The following is a 14,823-nucleotide window of genomic DNA, read 5'->3' as shown; positions in this document are numbered from 1 at the left end:
AAAATAACGCCAAGCATCATGGTCAATGGACATCACGTAGCCTAGTCATCCGGACATTCTAAAACGCATAACGTGAAAAGGCTTAATGTGGCTTAATGTTCCAAGACAGCGATCAATGATCACCAAATTTCTCTCGGACATCTCTTGTCATAAACACATCCACCTGTCAAAAAATCAAATCCGAAATCCTGTGAGTATGGACGTTATCTTACGTTAAGAGTTTTCCTCTCCATTGACGCCCATTAAAAGGAAAAAGCTTAACGTGGCTTAATGTTCCAAAACAGCGTCCAATGATCACCAAATTTGGGTTCCTATGAGGAAACCTTCAATGAAAACGTCAGTGTTTATATTAAACCCATTGGGTCGTCGTATTGCTTCTTGAACGTCATGATCAGAAACGTGTTAGAGAAGTGTAATCCTGATACGTCGCTGTTTTGGTCCATAATGCTATGTTAAGCTTTTTCCTTATAATGGGGTCAATGGAGGAGAAACGGCTTAACGCAAGATAGGAGGTAGAGTTTACTAGGCTACGTGACGTCCGTTGACCATGATGCTTGGCGTTATTTTAATAATTAATAATTATCAGCATGGCTAATTATTTCTCAAAATTTCCTCAAGCATTAAATTCTTAGGTAGATAACAACAGAAGAATTATTTTAAATGTTTTAATACGTTTATCTGGCAGAGTGCTGAGCCTGTGCCTGTGATGTCTGCCTTTTCCAACAGGGGGTGCTGCAGCACCCGCAGCACCCCTACTTCCCACGGCCCTGGAAGTATCCCAAAAGATTAATTGGGTGCGCATACAATGTATGGTCTATATTTGTCGAGGCTGAAAAAATAATATTCACCGTAATTTCACTATGCTCATGAAGGGGAAGTACGTTTCTTGGCAGACGTTTAAGTATAAGAGGAGCAATGTCAGGCATTACCTGAGAACCTGAAATACAGGATCTACCTTTATTGTGCTGACCACAGCTTGCAAGACAGATCCAAAGACAAAGACCGAGACAAAAAACATGTCCGACTCTACCCACAATTCCGATACAGCATGTAGACTCGACCGGCAAAAGATGCACTTACAGAGCCTTTAAATGAACGAGGCGTGTGGCTGAATAAAGACATAAGAACAGAATAGCTTCCATTTTTCCACTAGTGTGAGGTACGACGCCCACCTGTGATGATATGAAAAAGTGGTCACCGTACCACGAAGGAGAAGCCAGCTGCAGTTGGCTTGTGTCATGTTTCTGTCGTGCATGCGCCTCATACCTTTCAATGTAAAGAAAAGAGGTTGGCAGTTGACAAGGAAATGCATTTTTCACTTTCTTAAGTGTTTTTGAAAATGTCTGATAGTTCCATTTAGCTGTATTCCTACAGGAAGTACATTAATGTAGGCAATGCAGTAGTTATATTTTATAACTACTGTCTTGCCAAATGTAAAGCCATTTTATGAGATTCAGTGTGTGGCAGTACCATAAGTTCACTCTGATATTGTTCTTTGACCAAATACCCAGTATTTTAAAAATATCACACACTCAATACACAAAACCGTCTCTGAACCGGAAATCCACAGAGGTGTAACATCGACCTTACATAAAACGCACACAGATATAACAAATTATTAATTCATATCTATTTGTACAAAATCGTGAATATATATTTTTTTTCAAAATATGATTTCTTTAATGAATCATGGCTACATGGCTACAAAAATGGCTACATCCTCATGAATGTGTTTAATGTGCATGCAGTGTAATTTGTGGTATTTTTTCGATACATGTGTCTGCTTACATTATGATAATTACAGGATTATCATCAGAATTTTCTGATACCAGAAAAAAAATACCATGACATTTTGTTTCAAATTCAAGTTATGTGGATTTTTAGAGTTAAAATCAAACCTGTTAAACAGATTTTGGTAAAAACTAAGAATAGTGAAATTAGTGAAACGTGAAATTACATGAAGTATCACCAACATCCGCTGTCATCTGTGCATATTAGCGGTTTATCCTGCTTCCCATCAATTCATTCTACCTGGCGAACTGAGCTTGCTCACAAAGAGAACCAGCTCGGTCAACTTGTGCTTACAAATCCCCATGTTGTTTTAATGTAAAGCTATTTTGTATATTTTTCCATTGGTATGACATTAAATTGCACTGCTACAAGAATAGACAGCTCACCGCAATAACAAACCTACATCTCGCAAATTTTGCAGACGCCACTCCCTCTCCAATGGGAGGGGAAACATACAGATCTTGAAATTCGTCATATCCGTTATGTGGTTTACAGGAAGTTCCGTCTCTAAAATAAATAAATAAAAAAGTTTTGAGTGCGCTCTTTAGATATGCCGTTGTTAATCTAGAGTTGTTGCAGATGAATTTTCGACTCCTTCTCATGGTAATCGGAAAGTGCGCCATGGTTTCCATACAGAGGGGCTTACAGTGGCCAGGTTTAAAACAAGGGAAGATATTATGATCCAAGGGCTGGAATGTTTTACTCTGGGTTTTATTGAATTTCGAATTATCCGCCGTCAACATCCTCGCAATGGCAAACAGTTATGAAATGAGACTCATACTTTGGGCATTCGGGCTTTTGATGTGCTCTGGGATGTCAAATTCTCTATATACAATTCCCCTCAGGATTTTTACTGGAAAGTTCAATTCTTCCGTGGATTTAGACTTAAGCCATTTTAAAAAAATAAATACCACCGTAAACGGCCTTTCTCTGGCTACTGATCCAACCGGACAAGTGAACTTTTTGGACATGATCAATAATCTAAAAGGAGACTCAGGTAGAGGGTATTACCTGGAGATGATGATAGGGACTCCACCTCAAAAGGTACGTTGAAATCTACGTATCCACTTATTGAAACACAGAAAAAAAACACTTTGTGATATTCTTATTCTTATCATAATATATGTCAGTGTGTTAGTTGACACTGAATGTGCTGTTCTTTTGTGTATGTTTCTACTGTGCCAGAGAACGTTTAATTGCAGTATTTGGGTAGATAATTAAGGCGTTTCTCAGTAGCCATATCATAGCATCGTTGTTACACAAATTGATTGACCTGAGCAGCAGTGGCTGAATATCTTCTCCCCTCGTTAAAAATTACTGATAGAGTAAGGATAAAAAACGAACGAAAAGCACAACTGTGGTGTTTCTCTCATTCAACACATGATTTGAGAAAACGTAAATTATGGAAAGCTATTTTGGTTAAATTTACGATTGTGTCAGCGCGTTTTATTTCTAAAACGCCACCCCTGGGGCGGCGACCGGCCAGAATGATGGCGAATGAGTGACGGGGAGAGGGAGCGGCACCCGCTGGAAGCCCTGGCTCACATGAGCTCACATGACGCTCCGAGGGCCTCCGGAGCTGGCCTAGGCAGGCAGCTGACAGAGATTATTCTAACACTAATACACTACAGGGTTCCTCTCACACAAATTCAGAGAATTCTTCTCGAAATCTTCTGCCTGTCTCAGTAAGATACAGCGTGCTTGTCCACGGTAGGTGACACTGGCTCTGAAAGGGGCCACGGAATACAGCAGCTGGCAGACCATGCAGGTGCAAGCCAGGGGGAGATGGGGATATTTCACACAAAACAGAGGCTTGCAGTCAAGAGAAACGGGGAGTGGACTTTTTCGTGGAAAAGGCGATTGGGAGACCGCCAACCCCCGTCTGAACTGCATGTCGGGCCAAATGCGATTAACACGAAATCAGGGGGAACTTTTACAGTGTGGAACTCTGACCAATTAGGTTTTCGATGTGGTGGGGAAAAAGTCATTTGGTTCTGTTTAAAATTAATACATCATGCTACCAGAGATTTACCAGCTATGTTCACTATGTGTGTGTGTGTGTTCGGGCCGGGCATGGGGGTGTGGGGATGGGGGGGGGGTTAATTGTGGAGGACAATGTTAGGCCTGCATGGAAGTCATTGGACAGCATCCTGACACTCTGTTGGCAAAAGGCAGACTCCAAACAGAAGTCCCTTTTTCCTCAAAGAGAAGTGTTTTTCCTGTGCTAAAAATCAGGCTGCAGATTAATAAACTAAACAAAACCAAAAAACACCCACCAGGGACGGCACCGATGGCGATGGGAAATAAAACAGGACAGTCGGCAAACGCCTAATTCCTAATTTGGGACTCGAACAGAGGGCGTAATTTGTACACTTACACAAGTTTTCTGTAACTATTGTGTCTTTGCTCATTCAAAATAGATATCGCGGCGAGAAACTTAGCTAGGGGTCGGTCGAAACCAATATGCCCTCAGTCTGATTTTTTTTTTTTTTCATAATCAAGACACACAAACACACCTTGTGCAAAATATTCAACTAAACAACAAAAATGCATGTTCAATCAGGCAGATTGGGCCCAAAGTGGGCCCCTTTGTAACTGGAAGAACCATGGGCCCGGGGCAACATACTCAGCGAAACAAACCCTGGGTGCAATTAGAGCATTTACTTTTCAAGTGAAAAACCATGAAACAGTAAACCAAATATGAGCCAGCAAACTGTGCTCGATCAAAGCAGAGTGGCCAGTGCGAAATGTCAGCAAATGATACACTGCTCCGATGAGCTAATGCTGCAAAAGCAAATTTCAGAGTGGTGATCACAGCACAGAGGGATGCAGGAACAGCGGAAGGCCGGTCATGTGGTGGAAATGAAAATAAACATGGGGTGATGGTATAAAGTCCATAATTTAGAACAATCAGTTCAAAAATTAATATAAGGAAGCATTTGATCTGTGAAGTGGAATATTGGCAAATTATCATTTTAATGCTGGTCTGTCTCTCAGTAGAATTGTTGTTTGTATGTTTTATGTTTCATTCCATCCCTGTTTATATTATTATAGGTCTAAAAAGGTCAATACAGATATGAGATCAGTTTTCATTTTGGAGTGCTGTTTAAAATATGTTTATATTTCCCCTTTTTCCAGTGTCATTTCTGGGGTAGTGGAAGACCCTTTGAATAAATTGACAAACTGCATGAGGAAGGCAATGCCCTGTGTGGGATCTGAACCTGCTGCTGTGGTTTATTTACCACTATGCTAACACTGTGGGCTAACAGCTAACACTGGGGGCCTTACACCCCCCCCCGGTTAATGCCTCCAATGATGGCGAGTCGGAGGCTGGAGCCAAGAGGGAGAAAAACGGCTGCAGCCTTGATGTAATTAAGGGCCCTCGTGCTAAACGAAGCGGTATTCAAATGAGCTGCTAATTGGCACATCTGTTAAGCCATTGGAGAGGCTTGGGTGTCGCTGGAGTGGCTCACATCTGGTAATTGCTACAAACAGGTAGCAGATGTGTTCTCTGTGACTGAATGGTTGCCAATTAGCAGAGGAGCGGTGATTAGAAGGGGGGGTGGACCCACCAGCAGCTCTGCCAAACTGTTGGAGGGAATTGTGTTTCAGCTCAGTCCAGGTTCCCAGCATGCACTGGGCAGACCTTAAAACCCCTGTTAATCTGATGTGGCTTGGATTTGATCTGGCTGTCCACGTAGGGGTGTTTGCCATCTGTCCAGAGGTTTTTGGAAGTTCAGTGGAGGCTCCCCAACACATGCCAACAGAACCTTTTATAGGACTTTGTAATGTTAACATTTCCTGCTCAGCCAGTTTTTGAGGCTGCTTGAGAAGAGCGAGGAATCCTGTTCCTGTTTAATCAGATGGAAGAATGGTTTATTGTCTTTATGATGGCAGGGAATCTTGACTTCATCAGTAGGAAGTAAATTCCTTGTATATCTATTTGCCAACCTGCTTGAAAACAGTAGGAGGTGCTCAGAGTGTGCATGGTGTATGTTGGGGGGGAGACTGGTAGGTCAATGTCTACAGTGAAACCTTATCCAGCACTGTTGTGTGTCCTGATTCCCTCCAATCACCCTCCTTTCCTCCAGAGTGCCCAGAAAGCAAACAAATGTTCATGAGTGGAAAAACATTCATTTTCCACAAGAAAAAGCTTGTCAGTAATCCCACTAAATGTTAGATTTAGAGATGCGTGTTACAGTATGTCCATCGTCTGAGATTGCAGTGGCCTGCTACCTCATTAGTTGCTGGGAGTTTAATTGTAGCTGGGGATGACATTATCTCAACTGCAGCTCGCTGTCTTGTTCTCTGATGTGAGCAGAAACATAGCATTATCCAGTTGCGGGTGCAACATGCTACCGCATGCTAATGTTTACTCAATAGTGACAAAGAGGGTTCAACAGCCCACAGAGGGGTGGGGTGGTCGATTTGGGAACTTGATATGATTCGGATCCTCTGATTGGCTGGTGGGAGTAATGACATGCCCCCTTTCTTTGTCTCACAGCTGAACATCCTGGTGGACACAGGAAGCAGTAACTTTGCAGTTGCGGCGGCCCCTCACCCTTACATCACACACTACTTCAGCAGAGACCTGTAAGTGCCATCCAGTTTCTTTGGGTCAGTTTCAACATCAGATGGCAGCCATCACGAGTTTTACAGTGCTGAGGTTCATATTCAACCATCTCAAGATAGCTGATAACCAAATCTCATGATAGACATGTAACATGATCTCATGATAAACATATAAGCAATAAAGTTGATGCCTTGATGACAATAAAGTTTTCCCTCCTGACCTACCGTCCTAGGCCCACAGCGATTGTGATGTTAAGTTCTGCGGTCACCCTCTCAGGTCCAGCACATACATGTCCACTGGGAGGGGAGTGACAGTCCGGTACACGCAGGGGAACTGGGCTGGGGAACTGGGCCGGGACCAAATCACTATCCCCAATGGACCCAATGCTACCATAACTATCAACGTCGCTGCCATTCTCACCTCAGAAGGCTTCTTCCTGCCCGGGATCAACTGGCAGGGCATTCTGGGAATGGCGTATTCCGTGCTGGCACGGGTAAATAGAGGGGGATCTCTTCCTGCTCTTTGTTACTCTAACAGGAAGTGATATGAGGACTGGGGCAGGGTCAGTATTTTAGACCATTTTCATTGGTCTAAAAAAAGTCACACTTTTTAGTCACTTTTTTTAGACACAAGTCTAATTCTGCTGATGAAAACTGTTGAAAAATGCATTATGTGATTTAAGTATGGGTTGTTTTCGAGGTAGTTACCAAAGCAGGTTTTGAGAATATTTGAAAATGTGTTGTTGTTAAATTTTACTTAGGTTGTTGTTTTGAATTAAGGTTTTTACATTGGTATTTACAACTGAAGCCTTTCTCACTGAGTGATGTACCATCAGACTGAAATCTATTTGCGTTATGCTCATTTATTTACCAATATTTAAACAGTAACTCATACATTGTTAATAAGTACCCATATGTTTATTAAATGAAAAAGCAAAGTTCTGTAGCTATGGTCCATACAGAATCAGGCCAGTAATCAGATGTGTAGTGTTAGCTGTATTGTTTGTGTAAATTTGCACTGAGACCTCTGGCATGCTACCATGGTTCAGAACAGAACCATGAAATTATGCTCTGTGTATATCTTTTGTCCAAAGCCTAGTGGGAAGAGTAATTGCTAATGAATTGGTCATTTTCTGCATGAGAAAGGGGATTTGCTGTTCTTCAGAGGCCCAGACAGGGAAGAGCAAGTCACAAGAAACAGTGGACTCTGGTCTTCACACTTAAGTACTTTTCATGGCCCATTAAGTTGTGATTCATTAAGCACTAAGTGATACCACTACGGACTGTTTTGTGGGCTCAGATTTAAATTATTTAGACATGTTAATGTACCTGATGGAGAGATTTTTATTGAAGACTGCAGTTTGTCAGTGTGACATATGATATGATACTTTCTTGCAGTACAGTAATACTTAACACTGACACATACACAGTGCACATTTACAGTGGACTATAGCATTTCCATATTACACAGTATTGCAGTGCTAGCCAACACACTGCACAGAAGCCAGCCAGAGGGAGAATTTTTACAAAACAAATATGTATTTTTAAAAAATCAACAAAGAGAGGAACTTCCACACAGCACAAAAATAAGCTCTCTGCTCTGCAGCCACACACATGTATTTATCCACAAGCTAATCGAATAGTTGTGGCTCATTAACCAGTTGCTGCCTCTTAAAGACAGATGCTACACAATTAACCTCAATGACCATTACAATTATAATTGGACAATTAGTCTCATTGGAACACAGTGATTGAAATGAGAAAACATGGAGAATAGGAGTTCAGCATGGTGTGTCAGCTTGTGTGTGAGGTCCCCAGCGATCTGCTTGGCCTTTTTCAATGCTCTGTGGTCAAACAGCCCCTGGAGACCTCTGCATTGCTGCAATGCTGAAAATATTCACCTGGGTGAGATTAATTTGTCAGAGCAGGGGACTGTGTGCCAAAATCATACTCTTCAGATGTGGTTTGATAAAACAGTGTTCCAGTACAAGGATACTGCTTTTGTTTTCAATGTTCACATTTACTGCAGACTGACAGCATGGCAAACAGCTATCCTAAATGTTAAGCCTTAAACTGGGCCCTATGTAAGCATAGAGAGAGAAAAAAAAAGAGAAAAAAAAACTTGTGTTTACTTAAGCTGCAGGTCAACATGAAAGACATAGCTCACTGCGATTGGACTGAACCTGGGCTTTAGTGTTTTTATTCATTAAAGGGACTGATGCAGCAGGTTATCATATGAAAGGTTTGAGCCTGTGTGAGCTTTTGAGCACTCTGATTGGCCACCACTGTCTATGTTGTGTTTTCAGCCAGACAGCTCGGTGGAGCCATTCTTCAGGTCACTGGTGCGGCAGACGGGCCTCCCAGATGTGTTCTCGCTCCAGATGTGCGGTGCTGGGACGCCAGCCAGCAGCGTCTCGGCTGACCCTGCTGGGGGCAGTCTTGTGAGTAGTCAATAGTTGTGCTGCGCCTATGAAAAGAAGCCGGGGGAAACTAACGATCTCCCCTCCCCCTCGGCTCTTGCGCAAGAGCGGGAGGGCAGCCAGGTCCAGGAGCCTCGTGGGGAAGGGGAACAGTGATCCCCAACCCCCTCACCATGTTTCCAGGAAGGGAGGGGGGTTCCAGGGGCAGTTCAGAAGTGGCTAATTAAGCTGAAAGAGCTCCCCACTTGAGGCATCCGTAGCCCAGCAGGTCAAGCAGATGGCAGGGTGCACGAGACCACCTTTGTCTCGTCTGCTTGTTTAAACAGCACCTAGGTCTGGTGTGTGAGGAATTGAAATCCAGTGAAAGTGTTTGGTTGGACATGTGAAGCATTAGTAAGTCAGCCCCCTAAGCGACATAGTCTCGCCATGCGCTCTGCAGGTCCAGCTAAGTGCTTTCCCAGGGGTTATTTTCAGACTTACAGCAGATAAGTTGGCCACCAATTTCTCTCACTCCTGATACAGCTGGTGAACTCGCTTTTAACTTTTTTTTAGTTGCTTTAGGAACATCCAACAAAATCCAACAAATTTACAGGGAGTACAAATACACAAAAACACATAAATTCAGTTTTTAGCCTTCTTTCAAGTAGAGTGGAAAATGGTTTAAATTTCACCATGCAAAACAAGACAGACGGTTTTTATTGACAAATATACACCTATGGATAGGAGAAAATAAAAATGTTACTAATGGTGCGTTTCTACCAAGCAGTACAGTACAGTTCAGTTTGTTACGTAACGGTTTGGTACGGTAAACCCTGGTACGGCCTGTGTCTCCACTGCCAACCGTACCCTACTTAATAGGCGGGGCGTATGCTGGATGGCGATTGTTGCGTCAGCTAGGTAAGTAGCGTGACATCGTAAGAGCGCGCGAAGAACGCAACACAGCAGAGACGGTTGATGAACTTTTGTGTTTGTATTAGGGCTGTCAACGTTAACGCGTTAACGCTCGTTCGCGATTAATCTGGAAACTTTAACGCGTTAATGTTGTAACCCAAGTTAATCATATTATCAAGTTTGACCACAACTTCCTTCTGTAATTCCAGTGCTGATATTTACCTGTCTGAATTACTGAAAGGCGTGGCAAACGCAGATGTGCTGAACGGCAAATTTCGTTTTAACCCTTTCGCATGTTATACCCAACTTATTTGTTATGGTATGTAGCGCTCGTGTTACCTTATATGGTTCGTTATGTTTTCATTTGCATTATTGGGTTTCTTATAGATTTCAGTTAGCATTTGCTATATTTTTAGAGTTAAATCGCTGTTTCGTCAAAGCCAAAATTAGCTAGAATTTCTCCAATCTAGTGCTCTAATCGCACCAGTTTTAGCATATGCGCTAAACGGCTAATCACACTGGTGTGACCCTACGCGCGAAAGGGTTAAAACGAAATTTGACAAACCAGATTAATCGCGAACGAGCGTTAACGCGTTAACGTTGACAGCCCTTCTAGTTTGTATTCACGTTGTCGCACGGAAGTGACGACTCTCTGTCGACCAATCAACGGACGGCAGTGGGTGTAGTTCCATCCTTTACAAACCGTACCACCGTGCTTGGTACCCCAACAGAAGGATACCAAAAACCAGTACGGTACGCTTATCTTTGGTACGGTTCGCAACTTTTGATGATGGAAACACAAATAATTGTGTACCGTACTGTACCGAACTGTACTGTACTGCTTGGTGGAAATGCACCATAATAAACCAAGTATTGACTTCAGTTACACATTCCAGAGCTGAAGTGGAAAGAACAGCAGTGACTTCAAATAACATGAATATTTGTTTCAGATCCTGGGTGGCATCGAACCAACTCTGTACAAGGGGTCGGTTTGGTACACCCCCATAAAGGAAGAGTGGTACTACCAAGTGGAGATCCTGAAGCTGGAGGTGGGGGAGCAAAACCTTAATCTGGACTGTAAGGAGGTAAGTGATCCCCAGCAGCCAGAGTGCAACTGGAAGCACTGTGTGTGAAGCTGTCGTGTGAAGCATGCATGTGTTTGTCTGTTGTATGCTACTGTTGCCTGTTTTCCACTTACCCAGAGACTACATAGGGAAATTAGAATTACAGCTAAATCTGGCACTCCTACATAGCTGCATATGCAGAAGTGTTGGTTAATCATGGGTGAGGGAGTTACTGGTATTGGTGTCATTGCCAAAATGATATTTAAAGAAATTGATGCATTCACTATTAACGACTCTAGAGTAGAAGTCCTGTCACTCAGAGGCCTTGAGAAAGTGGCTGAAGTGAAATGCATCTCTGTCTGTCTCGCTCATGTCTCCACCTTGCAGTACAATGCCGACAAAGCCATTGTGGACAGTGGCACCACTCTTCTGCGGCTCCCAGAGAATGTGTTTGGCGCCCTCGTGGAGGCCATCATCCGCACGTCCCTGGTACGCAGGGGGCGGGGGCAGGGATTACTTCTTTTAATGGCAGCCAGCCAGTGTTTGCTCATCAAAGGGCTGCCTTCATGTCCCTGAGGTCTTGCCCTGTGATTAAATACACACAGCCTGAGAGAACGCAAGTCCTAGAATGACATGTATGTCCCTTACTGAGTCACTCAGAGTGAGCAGGCTAGTCCCACAGTAACACTGAGTTAATATTTGACCAACACAGTAGTCACTGTGGTTGTCTGAATGGTTAATTTCTATTCAGTTTTTACTACTCCCCTCCGTGGGTAGTGCATTTTGCTCAATATGTCTGTCTATGTATGAATGTATTCTGAAAAAGGTCATTCCAAGGGGCAAGGCTGATTCAAACAGAAATGGATTTGCAGTCCTCCTCTCTGTTTAGACCTCTACTGTTTCTCTGTAGATCCAGGACTTCTCTGAAGGCTTCTGGCTGGGGACCAAGCTGGCCTGCTGGGTCAAAGGAGAGACACCCTTCCGACTGTTCCCCAAAATCTCCATCTACCTGAGGGCAACAAACGCCAGCCAGTCCTTCCGCATCACCATCCTGCCTCAGGTAATGGGAGCTCTCGTCGAGAGTGGCATGCCTCTCTGTGATCATTACCCGTCACGCATCACAATCCTCAAGGACAAGCCTCCCCTTGCTGACCTTTCTAAGTACCTCTTTTAAAAAGTCACAAGACATGAAAACCCAGCATTTTGGCAGGATTTTAGCTTGGAGTGCCACTGGTGTGCCCCAGCACTTTTCCTGGGGTTGCCTTTCAAATATTTTATTTCCATAAAACATCAAACTAATGTGAACTTCCAATTAAAAATACATGCCAAATTATAACTGTGAGATAGACAGTTATAATAGGGCTTAAACTGCCCTTTAGGGACTAGTTTATCATTAGTTTTCAGATAAAGGTGGCTGTAGCGCATGTCAATATGAGATGGCAGTGTTGTCCCATTTGAACAATGCTAGCTCAGGGAAGTGGTGGGAACTTCTGGGTTCTGGCGAGTTTTTTTTGTTTCCTGTCCAATAATGAAAGAGTGATACCCGTAATGTGATTGTAAGGTTGATGTTGCCTGTACTCTGGCGCATGTCCCACAGCTCTACATTCAGCCAATCACAGACATTGACGACGCCCTGGACTGCTACCGCTTTGGCGTGTCCTCGTCCTCCAACGGGCTGGTGATTGGTGCCACCGTGATGGAGGGCTTCTACGTCATCTTTGACCGTGCCCAGAAGAGGGTCGGCTTCGCCGTGAGCACCTGTGCAGGTGAGGCCGCTGTCTCTGCAACAAGTGCACAGGCGCCCTGCCTACAGTCCGCGGTTCCAGTAGTTATGCTGTAGAGGTAGATGATTGCCTCTTTCGTTTATGCATGGAAGGGCTGACTAACCCACAAAACCAAATTTTTTTAAATGTGTTTCAAATTGGTTAACAGGTGAGCACTTGTGAGCTATTAAAAAGCTACTTGCTCACCACTAGAGGTACCCTTTAACCAGGCCAGTGTCATTGAGTATGCACATGAACCTGCAGCTTTTCTCAGTTGTGTTGTATGGAAATAAAGTCAACCACTGTTTGTGAAAGAACCCAAGGGAAAGTGTGTAAGCTGGAAGCACACAGTTGGCTTCAGCCCTTTCTGTATGCCCTAATACATTAAGTCCCCCATGAGAGAAATGACCAGTCTATGCGTGTTGTGTCAAACCAAGGATCTTCCCTGGGTTTGGCTTCTCCATGGAGCATGTTGAAGTGTGTCTGTGGGTGTAGGCCTGAAACCTTTCCATGGCATGTCCATGGGAGGTAACATGCTGAAGCCCTTTCTTCTCTCTCCCCCCTCCTCCCCCCAGAGAGCAGAGGGGCCCCATTGTCAGCGATTGATGGCCCATTTGCAGCGTTGGACGTGGCGGCGGACTGCGCAGGTGTGCCGGCACTGAGGGAGCCATGGCTGTGGGCTCTGTCCTATGCGCTGATGGGTGCCTGTGCCTTGGTGTTGCTCATTCTGCTGCTGCTGTTGGCCTTCCCTTGCCGCTGCCGCCACAGTGCCAGCCCCTGGGAGATCACTGATGAGTCCTCGCTCGTCCACAACCGTATCAAGTGAGAGGGCTTAGGGGGTGTGACCCAAGCGAGTGGCGGACTCTGCACTGAAGAGGAACCTCCGACTTACTGCACAAGGATCTCTCTCATCTTTCCTCTCTTTCAGCGTACTGTCCTGTAACTTATATCCTGTCTGACCATGCTACACCCTGCATTACACCTCTTTATCTCCACTCTGACACCTATTAAAACTCAAAAATTCTTTAAAACTTAGAAACTTTAGTGGAAAGAAAACAATGTCCAAAACCAGGCACTTTTTCTCCACCCTCGTTCTTCCTGAGGCCTCTGAAAGCTGCCGCAGACGCAATGCAATACAGGGCGATAGACATTTCTTTTCATGCGTTCAGAGAGTTCCCCCCGGAAAGCCTCTGTTCCAGCAGGACACATTCACGGTTGCCATGGGTGTTCTTCCTCATGCGTGACTACGAGGTGGCAGAGGATTTGGGGAAGGCACATCGCCCCACACAGTGCAGGAATGCGCTCTTTACAGGAGCAGGCTACCTTTGCATCTTTAATCACAGGTGTCTCTGAATGCAGACCACAACGGTGTCAGACCATCCCTTTCAGGCTTTCCCGATTGCATTATTCTGATTACCCTGTGTTTTATTTATCCAAAGGACAGGTAACGGGCTGTGTATGTTTTCACCTACATGATCAATCATTTTCTCTTTATTAAATCTGTTGCACTACAAAACAATGGAGGATTGAACTGGTCTGGAGAAATGAGTAAATGTCACCATGGAAGTCACAATATGAAGGAAGCATGTCGTTATGAAGGAAGGAATCTTGCATTTCTCCTTTAAAATACGCCTACAATGTTGTACAGTTTGGTCATGCTGATAACACTGCAGGCAGCTATTGTGAGAGAGAAAAAAAGACTTGCACATAGTGAATTACAAATGTCAGTACATAAATAATATAGTTCTGTAATGTTTGATGTTAATCATTTTGCTCTCAGTGTGCCAGAAGGAGCAGACCTAAATCCATACCTGAAATTTTCAGAAATGCAAATCATTTTGAGCAGGGTTACTTAAGCACAAATTCATAAGCACTCCTTTAAAGCACCAATTTAAGTGACCACCAATATTCCTGATTTTTTTATGCTGATTAAAAAAAAAAATGTGACAATATGGAATTTATTAAAATTTTGATTAAAGTACTTATACCGGTTTTTGTCATTTAAATGTTGTTATTGAAATCAATCTGTTTTTCTGTTTGTGATCATTGGCAATATGACCAGTCTTTATGGGCTGTCCATCAACCAGCAAATATACTTGGATTAATACATTAATATTACATCAATACATAGTTTGCTATCTGCAACAAACCCCCTGAAAAGACAGCCAGTATCTAAAGCATCAAAGTTTGCAATCCCCTTTCCTGCATAAGTGCATTAAACCACCAATTATGTATTGAACCAATTACTATTGACTGATTGGGATGCACAGAAAGCATGCAAGACATGACATTGTGACAATGTTTACTGGTCCAACAGAATGG

General features: G+C 43.5%; 1 protein-coding gene across 1 annotated transcript; it reads left to right on the top strand.

Annotated features, from left to right (window-relative positions):
• The first annotated feature begins 2,302 nt into the window (after positions 1–2,302).
• bace2 (beta-secretase 2) lies at positions 2,303–14,443 on the top strand. Its single transcript, XM_036536655.1, has 9 exons — positions 2,303–2,835; positions 6,296–6,384; positions 6,641–6,857; positions 8,670–8,804; positions 10,625–10,759; positions 11,126–11,227; positions 11,649–11,798; positions 12,336–12,504; positions 13,077–14,443. Exons 1-9 carry the CDS (start codon positions 2,542–2,544, stop codon positions 13,325–13,327), a joined length of 1,542 nt encoding a protein of 513 aa, XP_036392548.1. The 5' UTR covers positions 2,303–2,541; the 3' UTR covers positions 13,328–14,443.
• Positions 14,444–14,823: the final 380 nt, after the last annotated feature.

This window comes from Megalops cyprinoides, chromosome 9, assembly GCF_013368585.1.
Source record: "Megalops cyprinoides isolate fMegCyp1 chromosome 9, fMegCyp1.pri, whole genome shotgun sequence".
NCBI lineage: Eukaryota > Metazoa > Chordata > Actinopteri > Elopiformes > Megalopidae > Megalops > Megalops cyprinoides.
Note: the sequence above shows the minus strand (reverse complement) of the source record. Positions and strands in the feature narration are given on the sequence as shown.